Source organism: Nothobranchius furzeri, chromosome 6, assembly GCF_043380555.1.
Source record: "Nothobranchius furzeri strain GRZ-AD chromosome 6, NfurGRZ-RIMD1, whole genome shotgun sequence".
Classification (NCBI taxonomy): domain Eukaryota; kingdom Metazoa; phylum Chordata; class Actinopteri; order Cyprinodontiformes; family Nothobranchiidae; genus Nothobranchius; species Nothobranchius furzeri.
The window spans coordinates 29,356,787-29,378,065 of NC_091746.1; the positions used below are offsets into that span (position 1 = coordinate 29,356,787).

At 47.2% G+C, this 21,279-nt stretch overlaps 1 protein-coding gene across 1 annotated transcript; it reads left to right on the forward strand.

Moving 5' to 3' along the window:
- The first annotated feature begins 2,527 nt into the window (after positions 1-2,527).
- Positions 2,528-17,679, forward strand: LOC107393810 (actin-binding protein WASF3). Its single transcript, XM_054743870.2, has 11 exons — positions 2,528-2,684; positions 8,572-8,711; positions 9,240-9,374; positions 10,799-10,952; positions 11,144-11,261; positions 11,331-11,375; positions 14,351-14,475; positions 14,542-14,805; positions 14,914-15,050; positions 15,128-15,340; positions 15,428-17,679. Exons 2-11 carry the CDS (start codon positions 8,579-8,581, stop codon positions 15,589-15,591), a joined length of 1,488 nt encoding a protein of 495 aa, XP_054599845.2. The 5' UTR covers positions 2,528-2,684; positions 8,572-8,578; the 3' UTR covers positions 15,592-17,679.
- The last annotated feature ends 3,600 nt before the right edge of the window (positions 17,680-21,279 follow it).

A 21,279-nucleotide genomic window follows, 5' to 3' on the forward strand; every position in this document is an offset into this window, starting at 1 on the left:
GTGATGTGATGTTCAGTCTCGGGCAAATCGGAGGCTGTTTGTGGAAGTTACAGTCAAACGTAAGGTCACAGCGTCACGCCAGAATTCGCCATGGCATCAAATCCCCTCCCTTTCTGAAAAGCTATCAGATCTGAATGGTCATTACAACATCATGAAGACAGTGCATTACCTTAGTGTCATGTTCACTAAATTAGAGGGGACAAATATGGGCATTTCACCATGAAAAAATCGACTTCCTGTAGTCAGGGGGCGGGGCTTAGGTGATGTCAGCTGTCCACATTGTCATTGTCTTGAGATTTGGTCAATGATCACACAGACACAGTTTGATATAGATCTGATCATGCACATGGGAGTTGTTAAGTCAAGGAATGTAATGGCGAAAGGTCAAGGTTTGAGGCTTAGCCACGCCCACACCTTTATACTTATTTGAAATCCGATGGTTGAATTTTTCCCCTTTTGTCTTAAGAGTAAGTAGCAGAAGTTTGAAGGCGATTGGTGAAAACGGCGATGGTGCAACACTCTCCAAACAACGTGTGCGAAAACCACTAAATCGAGTATTGGACCAAAATGGCCGACTTCCTGTGCGACTTTGCACTTAGCTCCAAGAGACTTTTTTGTAGGTCCTGAGACACCACATTAGTGTGCCAAATTTCGTGTTCCTCAGTGAAAGCATGGCTTGGGGCTGACAGTTTTAATGGTCCTAGGGGGCGTTATTTCAGAAAATAGTCCACGCCCACAAACTTCAGCTGTCCATTTCTATTATGGGTCAGAGTAGGATCACTCATCAGAAATTGTGTGGCGATGTCACAATGATTGAAGAAATGAGAGACAAACGTATTTCCATGGCATGATGGCAAATTTCGCCATGCTCCCAAAGCCCCGCCTTTATTCGAAACCTGCCAGTACTATAGACCAAGTGACCTCAACTTGTCTGCTGCTATTTGTCAGTGATTGCTGGTGATTGAGTAAAAGGAGTCCAATAGAAAGCTGTGAAAAAAAGAGTGGCGTGGCGACAAGTCAAAGTTTGAGGCTTAGCCACGCCCACACCTTTATACTTATTTAAAATCCGACGGTTGAATTTTTTCTTCTATGTCTTAAGAGTGTATAGCAGATGTTTGAAGGTGATTGGTGAAAAGGGTGATGGAGCATCACTCTCCAAACAACGTGTGCGAAAACCACTAAATCGAGTACTTGGACCAAAATGGCCGACTTCCTGTGCGATTTTGCACTTGGCTCCAAGAGACTTTTTTGTAGGTCCTGAGACACCATATTAGTGTACCAAATCTGGTACTCCTCAGTCAAAGCATGGCTTGGGGCTGACAGTTTAAATGGTCCTAGGGGGCGCTATTTCAGAAAATAGGCCACGCCCACCAGATGTTCACATCAGATTCTTTTTGGGGCCGGACTAGGATCACTCCCAAGAAGTGTCGTGGCGATATCTCTAGAAATGACGAAATGGAAGGCAAACGTAAGGCCACGTCTGTACGCCTGACTTCGCCGCGCCGCCACAGCCCCGCCTTCTGCAGAAAACTCCCATAAAGTGACGCCAAGCAACCCCAACTTGTCTTCAGTTAACTGCTACAAATTTGGGATGATTATTTGAAAGGGCGAATTTTTGAAAATTTCCCAGTAAAACTTGACCTTTTAAGTCCTGAGGGGGCGGGGCTTATGTGACATCATCAATCGACCATTCATTTGTCTTCGGGGGGCGATGCCGATTGTCCATAGAAAGTTACTTTAACTGTAATTCTTTCATTTATGAAATTATAGCAATTTGAATTTTTTTGACGAGTGCTCGAACTTTGAGGCCTGGCCCCGCCCCTTCAGTATTTACGAAAAGTCAATTTTATTGTCTCATTTTAATCGTCCATCGCTTCTGTTCGATTGCACACTATTTTTGAGACGATCGTGCTAAAAATGACCAAACTGTTCAACCAAATATAGACCCTAGAAATGGCCAAAACGGCTAAAAATCTCCATTTCAACCCAAAATGGCCGACTTCCTGTTTGATATTGACCATGGTTGCAAGAGACTTTTCTGTGCGGACTGTTGAGTACTACAAGTAAACCAAATTTCATAACTGTACGATAAACTAAGCTTTATGGAGAGGGGTATTTTTCACTTTCTAGAGGGCGCTGTTCAGCCACTTTTTTATGAACTTTCACATCGCCAGTGAAATACGTAAATTTCACGCACTTTCTATATTGGGCCAGAATTTGGTGACTTTTTGGATATGCTAAGACCCCCTAAAGGCCACCCAAAGACGCGGAAGAAAAAAAATAATAATAATAATAATAAATAATAATAATAAACGGAGCAGATACAATAGGCCTTCGCAGCTTCACTGCTCGGGCCTAATAATAAACAGAGCAAAAACAAGAGGCCTTCGCAGCGCTTTCGCTGCTCGGGCCTAAAAAGAAACGGAGCAGATACAATAGGCCTTCGCAGCGCTTCGCTGCTCGGGCCTAAAGAATAAAAAAAGGAGAGTTGGGGGGGGGGGGCTATCCGTCTATCCGAGGGGAGCCGAAGTCAGCCGACGGGAGCTCCGCTCCATGCATCAGCATCCGCTCCAAGACTGAGCGGAGGAAGCCGCTGAAACCGGCGCGCGCAGCCCTCCGGTTCGTGACGGTGGCGCATTAACGGAACCAACCGAACTCCGGAGCGGAACCCGCCTCAGCTCGCGGTGAGTAAAACCGATTCATCTATCACCGTCAGGTGACTGGTGCCGTGATTTATCCGAATTCATTATTCAAACTGATTTGTGCCCCATCAATCACCGGCCCTGGAATGACGTAATCGGTTGTAAGGCTGCAGACTGGTCAGCTGATCAGTGGATTGATTAATGTTAGCAGGTAAACACACATACTAGATGACGTGGTGTGTGAGTCCACATGAATTCTAACTTTTGAAGGAAGTGTGTGTGTGTGTGTCGGGGGTGGGGTGGGGGTGTGTGTGGGTGGTGGTGGGTTTGCAGGTGTCAGTCTGCAGCCTGATGGTCACATGATCAGCAGCTGGTCATGCATCATGCAGCGTCTGAAGACTGGACTAATCAGATCCAGTTTTAGATGTGGATCATAGGCGGTTCTTGGAACGTCTGACAGAACCAAACAAGATCCCAGAACCCTCAAACCTGGACCTGCATGGGTCCACGTTCTTCATAGAACTTCAGAAATAAATATCTGAACCAGCATTTTTATCATATTTATTTATTTAGATCAAATTTGGGGGTGGTTTTCAATACTCAACACTACTCAAATCTCTCTCTCTCTCTCTCTCTCTCACACACACACACACACACACACACACACACACACACGCACACGCACACAGCCGTCAGAACACCAGCACCAGGATTCACTGAGTTCTGGATCCAGATTACTGCTCTGCCACTTGCATCATGTGACGTATTTCTGTTTCCTAGCAACAGTAATCACAGAGTGTGTGAGAGGGTTTTCCATGGTAATGGTCTAGCACATTGCCATGGGAACACACAGCATGCTGCTACTCTGGTGGACCAAACAGAGAACTGTATGCATGAAAATGAACTGAGGCAAATAATATTTAGGATGAGAAAAAGTTAGGAAATGATGAGAAACGTAAAGTACTGTAAATCCTCTAATACAGGCCCAGGCCTGTATTTGACTCAAGCTCATCAAGCTCCAGGCCTTTATTGGAAGGAGGACCAGAATTAGAGGCAGGCCTAAATGTCTATTTGAGCAAAATGAACTAATGGTTCGCTGGAGTTTTTGACAATTAAAATTGCGCCCACATTTTCAAAGTTAAACACATTTCTTTTAACAATGGTAGTTTCTGCTTCAGCCCCCCCCCCCCCCTGCTTCAGCCCCCTCCCCCTGCTTCAGCCCCCTCCCCCCTCCCCCTGCGCAGCGGCCGCAAACTCACTGATGCGCCTGCAGCCTCTTGGAGTTCCTGCTGCTCTAAACATTAAAATAATTATTTCATTTTCTGTTGCTCACTTCTGATTACCTTCAATGGTGTCTGTTTGTTGCAACCACCAGGTACAAAAACTAACTTGTTTTTATTTGACTATTTTTCTGTCCTGCCTGTTTATTATCTTCCTGCATCTCCTCTCAATCCTAAAGAGAAACTGCTACCTGGGTTCTTATATATTCACCTTATGAGTTACCTTTGAACTGCAGTTCTAAAAGATCTACCGACCGCAAAAACAGCGGAGTGCTCGCCGGCCACATCAATTAGGTGCGTCACAGAGGACAAAACAGGTGATGTGCCCTGATCCGCAGCAGCGAAAAGCATCAGGCACAAATAAAAGAATAAAAGACAGAAAACATAAAAGGAAATGAGCCGACATGAGCAATCGCGTGTTAAAGTAGTTTTTGAGGTGGCGACACCTGATTTGATAATGTTACTGTGGCAGTGCTCAGGACGCAGATGTCTGGAGTGCGTCAACGATCAGAGCTTTACATGCGCTAGCTGGTTAAGGTTAGAGTGGGGGTGAGGGGAATGTTAAATTGCAAGAGGGTAAACGTCACAATTTGGTTAAATGTCCGTTTTATGGCGGGTGCCAGTACGGACGCTCTGGCACAGCGCGTCGCCTCCCGACGCGCAGGAGCTTGTCACCTGCTGACAGCAGGCTGCTGTCTTTTCCGTGGACTGCATCTTGCCGGTCATAATCACGTGACAGAGACTAGTCGATGACAGGCATAAAAAGTCACTATAGAGCAGTGAAGTCGACTAGTGACTAGTTCACACAGTTCTGCAGCATAATCAGCACGTTCTCTTTGAACTTGATATCAAATATTCGCCTCCTCTTCGTCTCGTCGTCGTCGTCTTCCTCCACTTATCCGGGTCTGGGTCGTGGTGGCAGCATCCCAACTAGGGAGCTCCAGACCGTACTCTCCCCAGCCTTCTCCACCAGCTCCTCCGGCAGGACCCCAAGGCGTTCCCGGACCAGGTTGGAGATGTAACCTCTCCAACGTGTCCTGGGTCGACCTGGGGGCCTCCTGCCGGCAAGACATGCTCGAAACACCTCCCCGAGGAGGTGTCAAGGAGGCATCCTGACCAGATGCCCAAACCACCTCAACTGGCTCCTTTCGATCCGGAGGAGCAGCGGCTCTACTCCGAGTCCCTCCCGAATGTCCGAGCTCCTCACCCTATCTCTAAGGCTGAGCCCGGCCACCCTACGGAGGAAACTCATTTCGGCCGCTTGTATCCGCGATCTCGTTCTTTAGGTCATTACCCAAAGCTCATGACCATAGGTGAGGATTGGGACGTAGATCGACCGGTAAATCGAGAGCCTGGTTTTCTGGCTCAGCTCCCTCTTCACCACGACAGATCGGCTCAGCGTCCGCATCACTGCAGACGCCGAACCAATCCACCTATCGATCTCCCGATCCCTCCTACCCTCATTCGTGAACAAGACCCCGAGATACTTAAACTCCTCCACTTGAGGTAGGACCTCTCCCCCGACCCGGAGTTGGCAAGCCACCCTTTTCCGGTTGAGAACCATGATCTCAGATTTGGAGGTGCTGATCCTCATCCCAGCCGCTTCACACTCGGCCCTGAACCTACCCAGCAAGAGCTGAAGGTCAGAGCTGGATGAAGCTAGGAGGACCACATCATCTGCAAAAAGCAGAGACGAGATTCTCCTGCCACCAAACTCGACACGCTCCACACCACGGCTGCGCCTAGAAATTCTGTCCATAAAAGTGATGAACAGAACCAGTGACAAAGGGCAGCCCTGGCGGAGTCCAACCCTCACCGGGAACAGGTCAGACTTACTACAGGCTATGCGGACCAAACTCACGCTCCTCTGGTAAAGGGATTGAATGGCCCTTAACAAAAGGCCACCCACCCCATACTCCTGGAGCGTCCCCCACAGGGTGCCCCTGGGGACACGGTCATAAGCCTTCTCCAAATCTACAAAACACATTTGGATTGGTTGGGCAAACTCCAATGCCCCCTCCATCACCCTTGCAAGGGTATAGAGCTGGTCCACAGTTCCACGGCCAGGAAGAAAATCACATTGCTCCTCCTCAATCTGAGATTCAACTATCGATCGGACCCTCCTCTCCAGTACCTTGGAGTAGACCTTTCCAGGGAGGCTGAGGAGTGTGATCCCCCTATAGTTGGAACACACCCTCAGGTCACCCTTCTTAAAGATGGGGACCAACACCCCGGTCTGCCACTCCACAGGAACTGCCCCCGATGACCACGCAATATTGCAGAGATGTGTCAACTATGACAGTCCTACAACATCCATAGCCTTGAGATACCCAGGACGAACCTCATCTGCCCCCGGGGCTCCGCCGCTGTGTAGTTGTTTGACTACCTCAGCAACTTCTGCCCCCGAGATTGGACAGTCCATCCCCAGGTCTCCCGGCTCTGGTTCCTCCTCGGAATGCGCATAGGTGGGATTGAGGAGCTCCTCAAATTATTCCTTCCACCGTCCGACTATAGCCCCAGTTGATGTCCGCAGCTCCCCATCCCCACTGTAAGCAGTGTGAGCGAGTTGCTGCCTTCCTCTCCTGAGGCGCCGGACAGTTTCCCAGAATCTCTTTGGAGCTTATCGATAGTCTTTCTCCATGGCCTCACCAAACTCCTCCAACGCCCGAGATTTTGCCTCGGCAACTGCCACTGCTGCACCCCGCTTGGCTATCCGGTACCTGTCTGCTGCCTCCGGAGACCCACGGACCAGCCGTGCCCTGTAGGCCTCCTTCTTCAGCCTGACGGCTCCCCGAACCTCTGGTGTCCACCAGCGGGTACAGAGGTTGCCACCATGACTGGCACCGGCCACCTTGCGACCACAGCTAGCAACAATCACAGAGTGGAACAAGGCCCACTCGGAGTCAATGTCCCCCACCGCTCTCGGGACACGGTCAAAGCTCTGCCGGAGGTGGGAGTTGAAGACCGTCTTAACAGGTTCTTCTGCCAGGCGTTCCCAGCAGACCCTCACTATGCGTTTGAGTCTGCCAGGTCTAAGCGTCATCTTCCCCTGCCATCTGATCCAACTCCCCACCAGGTGGTGATCAGTTGACTGCTCCGCTCCTCTCTTCACACGGGTGTCCAAAACATACGGCCGCAGGTCAGATGATACGACTACAAAGTCTATCATTGACCTGCGACACCAAGTGTACCGATGGGCATCCTTATGTTCGAACATGGTGTTCGTTATGGCCAAACTGCGGCTTGCACAGAAGTCCAATAACGAAACACCACTTGAGTTCAGATCAGGCGGGCCATTCCTCCCAATCACACCCCTCCAGGTCATGCTGCCATTACCCACGGGAGCATTGAAGTCCCCCAGCAGGACAATGGAGTCCCCTGATGGAGCACTATCTAGCACTCGTCCCAGGGACTCCAAAAAGGGTGGGTACTCTCAACTGATATTTGGCCCATAAGCACAAACAACAGTCAGGACCCGTTCCCCGACCCGAAGGCGCAGGGAAGCTACCCTCTTGTCCCCCGAGTTAAACCTCAACACACAGGCAGAGAGTCTTGGGGCTAACAAAAAGCCAACCCCAGCCCTCCGCCTCTCACCCGGAGCAACTCCAGCAAAGGAGAGTGTCCAACCCCTCTCAAGGACTTGGGTTCCAGAGCCAATGATATGTGTCGAGGTGAGTCCGACTATATCTAGCCGGTACCGCTCAACCTCTGCCACAAGCTCCTGCTCCTTCCCCGCCAGCGAGGTGATGTTCCATGTCCCAAAAACTAGTTTTCTTGTCCGGGGATCGGACCGCCAAGGCTCCCGCCTTGGTCTGCCACCTGATCCACATTGCACCAGACCCTTCATATTCCTCCTGCGGGTGGTGGGTCCACAGTTGGATGAGCCCATGTATCCGGTTCGGGCTGGGCCCGGCCGGGCCCCATGGGCAAAAGCCCGGCCACCAGGCGCTCGCTCGCGGGCCCCAACCCCAGGCCTGGCTCCAGGGTGGGACCCTGGTAACCCTCCGGGCCGGGTACTCCGACTCTTTGACTGTACCTTCATGAAAGATCCTGTGAACCGTTCTTTGTCTTACCCTTCACCTAAGACCAATTTGTCATGGGAGAGCCTACCAGGGGCACAAAGTGCCCCAGACAACATGGCTCCTAGGATCATTAGGGCACTCAAATTCCTCCACCACGATAAGGTGACGTCTCCGCACGGTTAAAGTTACCCTCGCATACTTGCTTGTTACCACATTCTCCAATTTCGTTGTATCCTGTACAATGAAAATAAAGGCTATTATTATTATTATTATTATTATTATTATTATTATTATTATTATTATTATTCCACCCGGCCACAATAAAAACACCGGCCATTATTCACCTCCGCCGACTCAGACACCGGCCAAAATATGATACCCGGCAGTTAATTAAATACAGGCTAATATTAGAGGATTTACAGTAACTATTGCTGAGCTGCAAAGTTACCTGGTGTTCAAAAGTCCAGCAGCATGTGGTTTCAAGGTTCTGGGCTCATGGTTCTAATGTCTTGAAGGTATTTGGTTCTGGTCCCATTAATCTGAAATTCTGAGGAACGGATGTTCTGATACTCTAATGGTTCTGAGGTTGTGAGGAAGGTTTCAGTTGATTTTTGCGTCTGTGTGCAGGTCCAACATGCCGCTGGTGAAGCGAATCATCGAGCCTCGATTTCTGTCCAGAGGCTCCCTGCCTGATGGGGTTGCTAGTGAGCTGGAGTGTGTCACCAACAGTACACTGGCTGCAGTCATCAAACAGCTGGGAGGACTCAGTGAGTTCTGGTTCTGGAAACTCAGTACATAAAGGTTCAGATCCATAGATTCAGAAATGAATGTTCCCAATGCTAGAAGTTCTGGAGGAGTCCAATCAGAACAGGTTTCTCAGGTTCAGTTTTTCTTGCCTATACAAGTAAAGAGACGATTTCTCCTCCTGTTGGATCGCTACCGTCTCGTTGATTCAACTTAAGTCTGTCTTCCAAACTTCCTGTTTACACTTGATCTAGAGACACTGGCTCTAAGGACTCTTTTCCATCAGTACTTCCTGAGCGCCATTCAGCCCAGTTCAGCTTAGTTCCAAGGCTTTTCCAATACTGATAAGTACAAGGTCACACCCATTGTTAGTACCTGCTTTGATGTGATTGTAAGGGGTCACAGGTGGGCTAGGTGGCGGAGTCATTCGTTGCTCCAGGTTTTTACATCTCCAGCCTCAACACGTCAGCCCAGTACAACAGGCACCTGGCAAAGTGCTGATCAGAATCCGACTGATGCCAAAGGCCTCTATCTCGTGGTTCCTGCTGCAGGTCGTCATGCTGAGGATATCTTTGGAGAGTTGTTCATAGAGGCCAACAGCTTCTACCTGAAGATGAGCAACCTGCAGGAGAGGGTTGACCTGCTGGCTGTGAAGGTCACTCAGCTGGACTCCAACGTGGAAGAAGGTAGGCGACCAAACACACCCGGGTCCTCATCACCAAAGACCTGCATAGATTTCTTTCTAAAAGACAAGAAACTCACAAACTGATCTAGATCCATTCCTCCTCATGGAGGTAGGATTGACGAAATTTAGGGAATAGCAAGCTCCTTTCCCTAACACGCCTTCATTTAAATATGCTAATAGATTCGAACATGTCCTGCAGGTGTGACTCTACTCTCTGTATGACCCTCTACTTGGAGACATAACTAACTACACCACACACAGACATGCAGGCTTTGTAAAACAATTCAGGTCTATGAAAAATACTCTGTTAGAACCTTCTCTGACATGCTTCCATCACACACGTTCCTCATTCTGAGCAGCATCGAGTGACCTTTTGTCACCAGTGAACACTGGACCCGCCCTACAGATAACTACAGACCGTGTAAACCCAAGCCAATTGGTCATGAGAGGATGCAACAGGTGGGAGCTAACACTGGCCTGTATGTTACATTTTTGACTGTTATTTGTGATTTCAAGGGCAGCAGTAGCTCAGGTGGTAGAGCGGGTTGCCCCATGATCATGTCCTGGGTCCAGGATCAGGTCATGGGTTCGATTCCACCTCCTGCCAGGGGTCTTCTGCTGTTGTGTCCTTGGGCAAGACACTTCACCCAACTTGCCTGTGTTGGTGGTGGTCAGAAGCGCCGACGGTGCCAAATGGCAGCCTCGCCTCTGTCAGACCGCCCCAGGGCGGCTGTGGCTACAAAGTAGCTTAACATCACTGGCAGCGTGTGAATGTGAGAGTGCATGCAAGCGTCTTTGAGTGTCCTAAACAAGCGCTATATACGTTTGATGTATTATATGTGAACATCACCATCACCACCCCTGATGCTTTAATCACTGTCTCGAGCCGAACTAGTCGCTGGTGGATCAGAGTCTGGGTACAACCGGAATCCACCTGGTAGATAGTACACTACAACCTTCCCTCGAGGTCCTCCATTAATGGACACTGGCAATGATAGTGGCCCAACCAACCAGGTTAACAACATCCCGTCTGAGAGCCAGGCGCAGGGTACAGTCCAACTGATTCAGTCTCCAGCGTTGGTGGAGACCTGCTGTTCAGCTTCACCTCAACCTTTTTGTAGAAGACAACTGAGCCAGCAGTTTTAGGTTACAAACGTTTACCCAAGACCACAACTAAAGGAAATATTCCTGATGGAGGTCTGACCTGGTCTGAGAACTGAAGCTCTAGTTGTGTTAAAAGAAAATAAATGGTCAGGAAAGCCTACGGTCCTGGTTCCACAGAAGAGGGGTAGGACCTGAGAACAGAAAGCTTTACAAATTCTAGTAACCAACAATCATCGAAACGTTTTTGTTTTTTTTGTCGATAAAACTCATCAGCATATTTAAAGACCTACATGTGGACCCACAGATCCTGTTGTTGTGTAGTGTCTCTGCAGGACATCAACATGCGGAAGGCCTTCAGGAGCAGCACGATCCAGGATCAGCAGGTGGTGTCACGAAGCTCCATCCTCAACCCCGTTCTGATGACATACCAGGGCTGCGACAAGCCACCCCCCCTTAACATCCTGACCCCCTACAGGTCTGTTTAAAACCTGCGTGTTGGAGTTCAGATCTTGTTTATTTATGAAGCTCCAGGCCTTAAAAGCAGGTCCAAATCCAGTTTATACAAAACAGATTAAGAACAAAACCCAGTTCCAAAAAGTCAGATTTCAAACAGGGTCTATGGTTCCAGCTGGAGGGGGTCTGAGGTAGAGGTCTGTTTGTGTGCAGAGACGACAAGAAGGACGGTCTGAAGTTCTACACCGACCCGTCATACTTCTTCATCCTGTGGAAGGAAAAGATGCTACAAGCCACGGAGAACAAACGCAAGGAGAAGCGAAGACACAAGGTTCATCCGTTCATCTGTTTGTCCATCTGTCCACCCCTGTCCCTCTAAATGCTGATTCTTGGTTACCAGGAGCAGAAGCATGCGGAGGACTCGTCGGGCCGGGAGGTGAAGAAGGTGAGTCTTCCTGGGAGATTCTTATGGTCCAGGATGTGAAGTTTTTCTGGATCCCCTTCCTAAAAACCATGTCAGTCCCTATCTCTGATCCTGTCCCTGATGCTGATGCTGATCTAGACCAGGTCTCAATAGATTCTGAGCTTTTACACTAAAGTTGATCAAGCTTGGTCCACATTGTGATAATTTGGGGTTATCGCCCTTTAACCAAATGCTGACAGTTAAATCTGCAAATGCAAATCTGTAAAACAAGCTACCTTTTAAACACAAACACAGTTAAGGAACTCTCACCCCTCCCATTGGCTATCATCCCTAGGCCACGCCCCCCTGATATGAGAATAAACATTGCCACAGTAAATGAGAGAGCTCTAAACACCAGTCGCTGTTTTCTACGTTTATACATCTTTCGTTTTCCGTGACTTCAAATGGTGTTTTTCTTTTTGGGACTCTGGTAGTTTGTCCTAAAGCTGAAGTGGTAGCAGCCGGCTGTTTCTCCGTCCCTGATATTATTGAGAACCTCTCACATCAGTGGTGTGCTATTGCTAAATACACAAGTGCATAATGAGTGAAGGACCCAGGTAAGTGCGGGAGTGCGGTGGTTCAGCGAAAAAGAAAACCGGATGATAAAATCGTTGGGTTTTGAATGAGCCGCGTTATTGGAAGAGAATTTTGACCACACGTGTCAGACACAAGGCCCGCGGAGCATTTTTATGTGGCCCGCGAGATAAATATCACAAATATATTAAAGTGACCCGCTGGCCGATTTTACAGCAAAGACTACAACTCCCATGATGCTTTGCGGCATCAGCGCGGAGCCGAAACACCCCCTCCTTTGTGTTTTTTCCAGCGTCTGCTGTCTTGGACAAACTAAACACTCCTCTCTCTCAGCGCCGAGTTTACTCAGCTATTTGCCGACGTTGAAGCCCAAAAACGGAGATTTTAACCGCTCAGTAATGTGTTCACGAGTGAAAGAGAAAGTTTTCCAACTAACGTCCAGACAGAGCTGATATAACTCCAGCGAGCAGCGACACGCTCAAACCAGCTGGCTGCTGTCGTGTTTCCTCCCCGACACACAACAACGTGGTCAAGCTGCTCAGACATGTTCAGCAGCACAAACCTATGTGAGCACCTGTTGTCATCTAATGTTGTCATTATTATGATGAAGATGAACAAAACAGCAGGAGTCTCCTCCTCAGCTCAGATCAACCCCATGATGCAGGTATCTGGCTGGAACAGGTGAGCATCACAGTAAACCAGTGGAGCAAACTGAGCTTTAAATATGTTGGTTTTATGCTCGTTTTCTGCTCCAAAACATGAAAGTTAACAGGTGAGATGTTGCATTTTCATTTAAGATAAAATTACATTTTTATTTTGTTGTTGGCCCGTGAGAAAAGATTTAGCCTACAGTAAAAAAGGAACAGGAAAGGCTGCAGATAGATGAATAGAATAGAAAATCCCTTTATTGTTCCTCAGTGGGGAAAGCTAGACGTCACAGCAGCGATGACACTTATTACAGGAGGAAAAAAATAAGAACAATGAATAAACAAGAAAACATAAATCCTGAATAGATTTATAAAATGCTGATTATACCACAAGTAATGAATACCACTGATGCCTTTTATTTAAAACTGACTTGCTCGTGTGTAATTTGGTTATTCCACATTCAGAGTTAATGCAGAAATATGTTTGTTTCCTAATTAAAAGGTTCTAAATTGCATTTATGTTGATAAAGAAAATGTGCAAATTTGCCGTCACTTTTTCAAAAAATATTAAGTTCGGCCCTCGACTCCGTCCCAGAGTCTCATTTCGGCCCCTTGTGAGTTTGAGTTTGACACCCCTGATTTTAGAGCGAGAGAACCATCAGTGTAGCTTTAGGACCACAGCTATCAATCCAGGCCACACCCCTAATCGTGTGGGTGGGATGGATTTGAAAGTGAAAGTTTCTACATGGAAACCATTACTGGTTTAGCAGCCACACTAGAGTGCACAATGACATCTTTGTGTGTCTGACTGATGCAGGTTGATTCAATTCAATTCAATTCAATTCAAGTTTATTTATAAAGCGCCAAATCACGACAAGAGTCGTCTCAAGGCACTTCACATAATAAACATTCCAATTCAGGTCAGTTCTTTAAGCCAATCAGAAATAATGTTTTCTATATAAGGAACCCAGCAAATTTCATCGAGCCACTGACTAGTGTCAGTGACTATACAGCAATCCTCATACTAAGCAAGCATGCAGCGACAGTGGAGAGGAAAACTCCCTTTAACAGGAAGAAACCTCCAGAGAATCCTGGCTCAGTATAAGCAGCCATCCTCCACGACTCACTGGGGATGGAGAAGACAGAGCGCACACACACACACACACACACACACATACGCACGCACACACACGCACACGCACACCCCCCCCCCCCCACACACACACACACACACACACACACATACGCACGCACACACACGCACACGCACACACACACGCACACCCCCCCCCCCCCCCCCCCCCCACACACACACACACACACACACACGCACACACACGCACACGCACACACACACCCCCCCCCCACACACACACACACACACACACACACACACACACACACACACACATACGCACGCACACACACGCACACGCACACACGCACACACACACGCACCCCCCCCCCCCCCCACACACACACACACACACACACACACACACAAGTAGTGTGTCTATAGTTATATTGTGATGTCTTAGTAAATATTGTATTTGGTGAAAGATACACTTTATTGTATTTATCCTGGTGGATCTATAATTAAACGGATAAACTAGTATTAGCACATCAAAAGTGCTAATTTGCATGTAATACATTTATTTATGAGTGGTGATGAATATCTGCTCCGAAGGTCAGAGATCATCTTCAGGTAATATGGAATTTCATTGATGTGTCCGAACACGTTACGGCGCTTCGTTCTGTCCTTTTTTTCATCTGAAGATTCGAAAAGCCAGAAACAGGCGCCAGGAGTGGAACCTGATGGCATACGACAAGGAGCTCCGCCCAGATGCTAGAGTGACACCATCGCCTTACCACACCTCTGATGGTTCCATGTCGTCGGACAGGTAACCACACCCACTCATCTCCTGTTCCTCAGTCTGATCAGATCTCACAGGTTTATCCTACCCCAGGTCAGGGATGTCAGATGACCCCTCCAGTCCTCATTCCACTCACGGAAAAGACAGGAAAGACAATGTCGCCATGGAAACTAGCAGCAGTGGGCTGACTCAGTCGCTGGACCGTGCTCTTCGACCCACCTCGGCATCGTCTGGAGTGACCACAGCAACAACTCGCCAACACTCTCTGGGTCGGAACCAGGCGTACACCCAAGCCCCATCACTCACAGGGTCAGCCAAACAGAACGGTGCTCAGAGTAATGAAGCTAAGGATCTCAGGTATGTACACACACACACACACACACACACACACACACACACACACACACACACACACAGCGTCTGTGTGGCAGCGACATACCTGATTACCTGATCCTGTCTCCACAGCAACCATCAGATTCCCCCAGCACCTCCGCCTCCTCCCCTCATGCCTTCGACAGGACACACGGCATTCCCTTTTAGCACCACCCACAATGCTGCCACGTCAGCCTCCTTGCACTCTGCAGCGGCTCCTGGTAACCAAGGTAACAAGTGAAACACAAACCATCAGCTGAGACTGGAGAGAAACTAACCGATTCTGTTTCTTTTCATTACTTTGTAGGTGACCACGCCCTCTCCTGCTCTTATAGCCCCTCCCATCCCCCGCCTCTCCCCACTACTTACACCCCCTCCCCATCCTGTCCCAAAGGCCAGGCCCCTCCCTCTACCACTGCAGCACCTCCACTGCCCCCAGCGATGGACAACAGGAAGGCTTCAGGCCTGAACGTCCCAATGAACGAGGCTCGCAGCGACTTGCTGGCTGCCATTCGCAGAGGTGAGTTCAGGTGCCATGGAGGTGTGACCAACCAGTGAGCCTGTTGCTAGTGGGTCTCTGGTCTCACTGTTCTTTTTGTCTCTGCAGGGATTCAGCTGAGAAAAGTTCAGGAGCAGCGTGAGCAGGAGGAGGCCAAGAAGCGAGAGCCAACAGGAAATGATGTGGCCACAATTCTGTCTCGACGCATTGCTGTGGAGTACAGCGAATCAGAGGAAGAATCGGACCCCGAGGACCAGGACTGGTCTGACTGAGAGGGCAGAGAGGACCAAACAAGCCGGAAGACCACCCAATTGATCCAGCAACTCATTCTTAGAATTCCATCTGATCACTCAACCCTGATGCCAAGAGTCTTAAATAATCCTGATCCGGCTTCCAGCCTGGATTTTACCGTTGGATGGTGAGAGCCTGCAGTCCTCCGGCCTATAGGGGGCACTAGCAGGAGGGACTCAGCCAGTGAACTTGTGAATCAGTTCAGCTCATATGGAACCTAGCCACGCCCATCTACTTCCGGGCCATGGGTCCCCGGAAATAAGAAAAAAGGAATGCAAGTCAATGGGGCTATGAAAGCTATTTTCTAATCCCGTTTGTTATGTGCCATGGATTTCACATGTGATGTCCCTGAATTTTAAAGACACGTACTGATGCCAAGAAAGTGCTCATCTTCAAATGAGGGCAACAGTTATTTTAGGTTTTGTATGAAAAAACTTATCGGACTACAAAAACTTTGTCTCACCAAGTTGATGCCATCCAACCAGACACAGAGAAAAGGAGAAAATTAGTTGACCGAGCTTCAAATCCTTCTTCCAGGATGACAGAAGGAGCATTAAACTTAGAGAAAACAAGTATAAATCTGGTAGCAGCTACGCTGGGGGAGAAGGGATTCTGCGGTGACGTCACATATGCAACACCTGATTCAATCTCAAAGTACGTGACAAACACGGTTGAAATGCACATGGTGACTTTTCATTTAAATGGAAGTACAGTATGTGTGTGTGATTTAGCAGCAAAGCGGTTTAGAAATCAGCGTAGCCTCATCTCTTACAATCATTTCTTCTTTGTTCTGGGGACCCTTGAGCCAACTAGAAGGGAAGGGGAGGAGCCGAGGAGGCTTAGGTCACAGACTTCATATGTAGACACCCCATGGACTGGTGCTTCTTGGAGCTGGTGTAGCAGCTTGGATGGGCCCCCATTCGCCCCCAGTGCATTTATTTCTACTGAGAAAGATGCTTACCGAACAAAAAAACACATTTTACTATTCTATTTCACAAAGTCAGACATATTGTATGGTATAATAATTAAAGTCATAGTCATCATCACACACTGGTGAAATTACATCTCTGCATATGACCCATCCCCATGGGGGGCAGTGAGCTGCAGCATTGGCTGTCCTCAGGAACTATTTGGCGGTTTAACCCACCAATCCCACCCCTTAGAGCTGAGTGTCAAGCAGGGATGCATTGGGTCACATTTTTAAAGTCTTTGGTCTGACCCGACCTGATTTTAACCCCTGTCCCCGTCCCAGGGCAGACACTCATACCACTAGCCCACTAAGAAGGTTCAAATTCATTAAAATTTAAATATAATTAAACAAAACAAATATAAAATCCCAACAGGTAGGCTAGAAAAGTCAATACTCATCCCATGTGATATTTTGTCAATAGTGCACTGCGTTGTAGCTGGCATATTGCTCACTCTGAGTGGACTCCATTTGGGTTTGGAGAGTGAGGAACCCACCCAATATGGCGGAAACGCTGTTATGCCCCAGCACCCAGTAGGGGATGCACATATACACGTTTATGACTTAAGTTCTGGGTGTTCAGACTACTTGTTTATTTTTTTATCCTTCTTCTGTCTGGAAATCCATATTTTCACTTCAGTGTTTTCATTGATTTATTTTATTGTTTTCAAGCTTAAACATTTTATTATTTATTTAGTGAGACGTAATATTGTGAAAAGTAATAAATGTGAATAGATTTTCTTGGTAAATTTGACTTTGTGGCTTTAATTTATTTCCCTTTACATTTTCTTGTATATCTGCTGGTTCAAGCATCCAATGAAGGTAGTTGCCATGGTAATGATTGTAGGACAATTGTTAAGATTGCTGACCGGCTCATTTTTTTCCTATTATGAGCTTCTGTGTTTTTGTGCACATGCATTCTGTAATTCATCGTGTTACCATTTAATTACTGGAAATGTTCCAACATCCTCACTGTGACTGATGACGTAACACGTAGAAAGGGCGCGTGTCCTTCCTCTCCTTTGCTGTCTGTGATTGGCTTTTGATGTGTTTCTGTGATTTAAATGTTGGTGAAATAAACAAAGAAAAGATGAAAAAACAAATCTAACTGTATTTTTAAGAGATTCTGATTTTGTGTGTGTGTGTGTGTGTGTGTCAGTGGAGGAGTGTTGTGAAGGGTTTTTATTGTCAGACTGTTTTTAAAATTCTGGGGATGGGAGGGAATGCGGGGCCTTTTTAATTTGTTAAGCACTTTGAGTTGCGTGTATTGCAGGATTAAGCGCTATATAAATAAAGTTGATTGATTGATTGACATAAAGCACAGATGCGATTCTCCTGCCACCAAACTCCACATCCCCTCAACACCACGGCTGCACCTAGAAATTCTATCCATAAACATTATGAACAGGACCAACGACAAAGGGCAGCCCTGGTGGTTAGCTCAGTATATATATTAACTCTACTTATGACCAATAAGCTGTGATACTCTATCTAAATATAGAATATCACCCTGCCTGGTCTTTATTGTGTTTAATCAGAAGATTCTAGGAGTCTTTATTCAATGGGGGATAGCACACATTTTGTTTTGATTCAGGAAACAGTCAGGTTTATAAAAGTAAGAATTTATTTTACAAACCATTAAAACTTAACCACTTGGTTAACTATTATTTACTGTGAGTGGATGGAACTAAAGGTGATGTCTGGAACCTATGTGTGAATGCGATGTTGGTCAGAACTTCCGTACCTCGGAGAGCTGAGTTCTAGATGTAAAAGAATTTGGTTAGCGTTAAGCTATGAGGTTGATTATTATCAAAACCACATCCAGATGCTATCTCACTGTGTTCTACGTACCCAAGCGGAGACACCCTTTTGGATCCGAGATGTCGGAGTGGGGGTGGGGTGGGGGGTGTCGGAGACCCCGGTACCGAATCTGTAGACTAACTTCCAATATGACCATGTCAGTCCAGAGTCATCTCCAGGTAACGACAGTTGGAACTAGTTTGCTACTCAGGATTAACTCTTGAGTTGAACAAATCAGCTTGTTCTACAGGAACTATCTTGTATCAGCTTTGCAGGTGCAAAAAAGGTTTTTGACGACATGTCAAAAGCTTTGGTGGTTAAAGAGGTTTTTGCTTCAGGTGGCCGGCCTGAAGCTTCTGTAGAACTGAAGAATCACCAGAGTGACCTGGTTTTAATGTTATGTTATGATTGTGTAGCCAACCAGAGGTTGGCAAGTTTGGATGTTACCAAGAATCTCAGAGACACACGCCTTCTTTGATCTGGAGGCTCTGATCTGGGGAAAAGGTTAATTATGTGTCATGGACTTAACTTTACCTTACTTTGTACTTGTGAGTGCAAACGTTATGACTTTGTCAAGTAAACATGCTAAAACAATCATTGAGCACGGATTAATGAAACATTTCATTATTTTATCATTTTTATAAGTAGCAATAAACAAATGTTTATTTAATGATTACCTAGCTTGTAAATTTCAGAAGTTCATATTTAATTTTAAAAATCTTTCTTCTTTGAAGCGAGGAGTTTAGATAAAAGGGTGCTCTGTGAGGGACCTTGGAAAGAACAGGATGTCAATGCTACGATTCCAGGATGTCAACAAGCAGTTCACGATCTTGTGGCTTGTTGGCAGCTAGAATATAAAATCCACCTCATAGGATTGAATTAGGTCTGTAGATGGCCGATGACCTGTAGGTCATCTGTAGGTGAAAACTGACCATTTGTGGACATTACACTGGGAACAGGCCCAACTTACTGCTGGATATGCAGATCAAACTCATACTCCTCTGGTACAGGTACTGAATGGCCCTTAGCAAAAGACCATCCACCCCATACTCCTGGAGCGTCCCCCACAGGTTGCCTCTAGGGACAAGGTCATAAGCCTTCTCCAAATCCACAAAACTCATGTGGATTGGTTGGGCAAACTCCCATTACCCCTCCATCACCCTAGCAATGGTAAAGAGTTGGTCCACAGTTCCACGGCCAGGACGAAAACCACATTGCTCCTTCTCTATCTGAGGTTCAACTATCGACCGGACCCTCCTCTCGAGTACCTTGGAGTAGACCTTTCCAGGGAGGGTGAGGAGTGTGATCCCCCTATGGTGGAACACACCCTCTGGTCCCCCTTTTTAAAAATTTGGACCACCAACCCCATCTGCCACTCCACAGGAACTGCCCCCGATGACCACGCAATGTTGCAGAGATGTGTCAGCCAAGAAAGGCCAACAACATCCAAAGCCTTGAGATACCCAGGTCAGATCTCATCCACCCCAGGGGCTCCACCGCTGCGTAGTTGTTTGACTACCTCAGCGACTTCTGCCCCACAGATTGGACGTTCATCCCCAGGTCTCCGAGCTCTGGTTCGTCCTTGGAATGCATGTCAGCGGGATTGAGGAGCTCCTCAAAGTATTCCTTCCACCACCCGACTATAGTCCCAGTTGACATCAACAGCTCCCCATCCCCTCTGTAAACCGTGGTGTGACCAAGTGGCTGCCTTCCTCTCCTAAGGCGCCGGATGGTTTGCCAGAACCTTTTGGGAGCCGATCGATAGTCTTTCTCCATGGTCTCGCCAAACTCCTCCCATGCCCGAGATTTTGCCTCGGCAACTGCCACTGCTGCACCCTGCTTGGCCCTCCGGTATTGGTCTGCTGCCTTTGGAGACCCACAGACCAGCCACGCCCTGTAGGCCTCCTTCTTCAGCTTGACAGCTCCCCTAACCTCTGGTGTCCACCAGCGGGTACGGGGGTAACTGCCACGACTGGCCCTGGCCACCTTGCGATCACAGCCAACAGCTGCCTCAACAATATACTATCTCATAATTCGAACTTGCCTATTTCATCTACTTCATGGAATAGAATAATTAATCCCACAGTGGGTACGGCAGCATATATACTTACAGAAAAGAAAGAAAACAGATAACAGGTAAACACATAAGGCAGTGAATTATTATTGTAATCTTCAAACACTAAAAACAACAAATAAAAAGGAAACTTGGGTTTCCAGAATAATGCGGCATAAGGGACACAGACATACTAAGATCATCTGGACAGCATTGCACAGGTATTGAACACATACTGAACGTTGCATTGATGTTATTGTGTAACAAGATAATGTCAGTACCAGTTAAACTGAGGAGTTCAACATTCTTACTGCAGAGGAGATGAATGACCAACGGTAGCATTCTGTGTCATCAGATATCAGTCTGCCTCTGAGGGAGCTGTCCATGGCCTCTACAGTAGGAGTAGTGGGTGGGAGGGGTTTTCCAAGATGGAGGTCATCTTCACCAACATCCTCCAGTCCTTTCACACATCTCCTCAACTGAATCCAGGTGGCCGCCCAGAACCGAGCTAGCTTTTTTTTTAACTCTCATAATTTTTAACCTATGGGACTCGTACAGTTTAATTGAGCATTCATCTAGTTACAGAAAGACAAAATTAACGGTTCTCTACAAGGACCCGTTTTTAGCTGCAATATTTATGTCATCTTAGGTGTGTTCTTGCTGTGTAACTCCATGCTGTAGTTCTTTTTTAAAACAGAGCAGTTTTGTTTTCCTGTTTTCCCGCTACGTTTCGTTTGCGGCTGCAAACTTCCTCAGGCTGACGCTCAGGAACATTTATGTCAGTTTAAATGTTTTATTTACACATTATTTGCTATTTTTGCATTAACATTAGAGGGGAACTAATTTGTA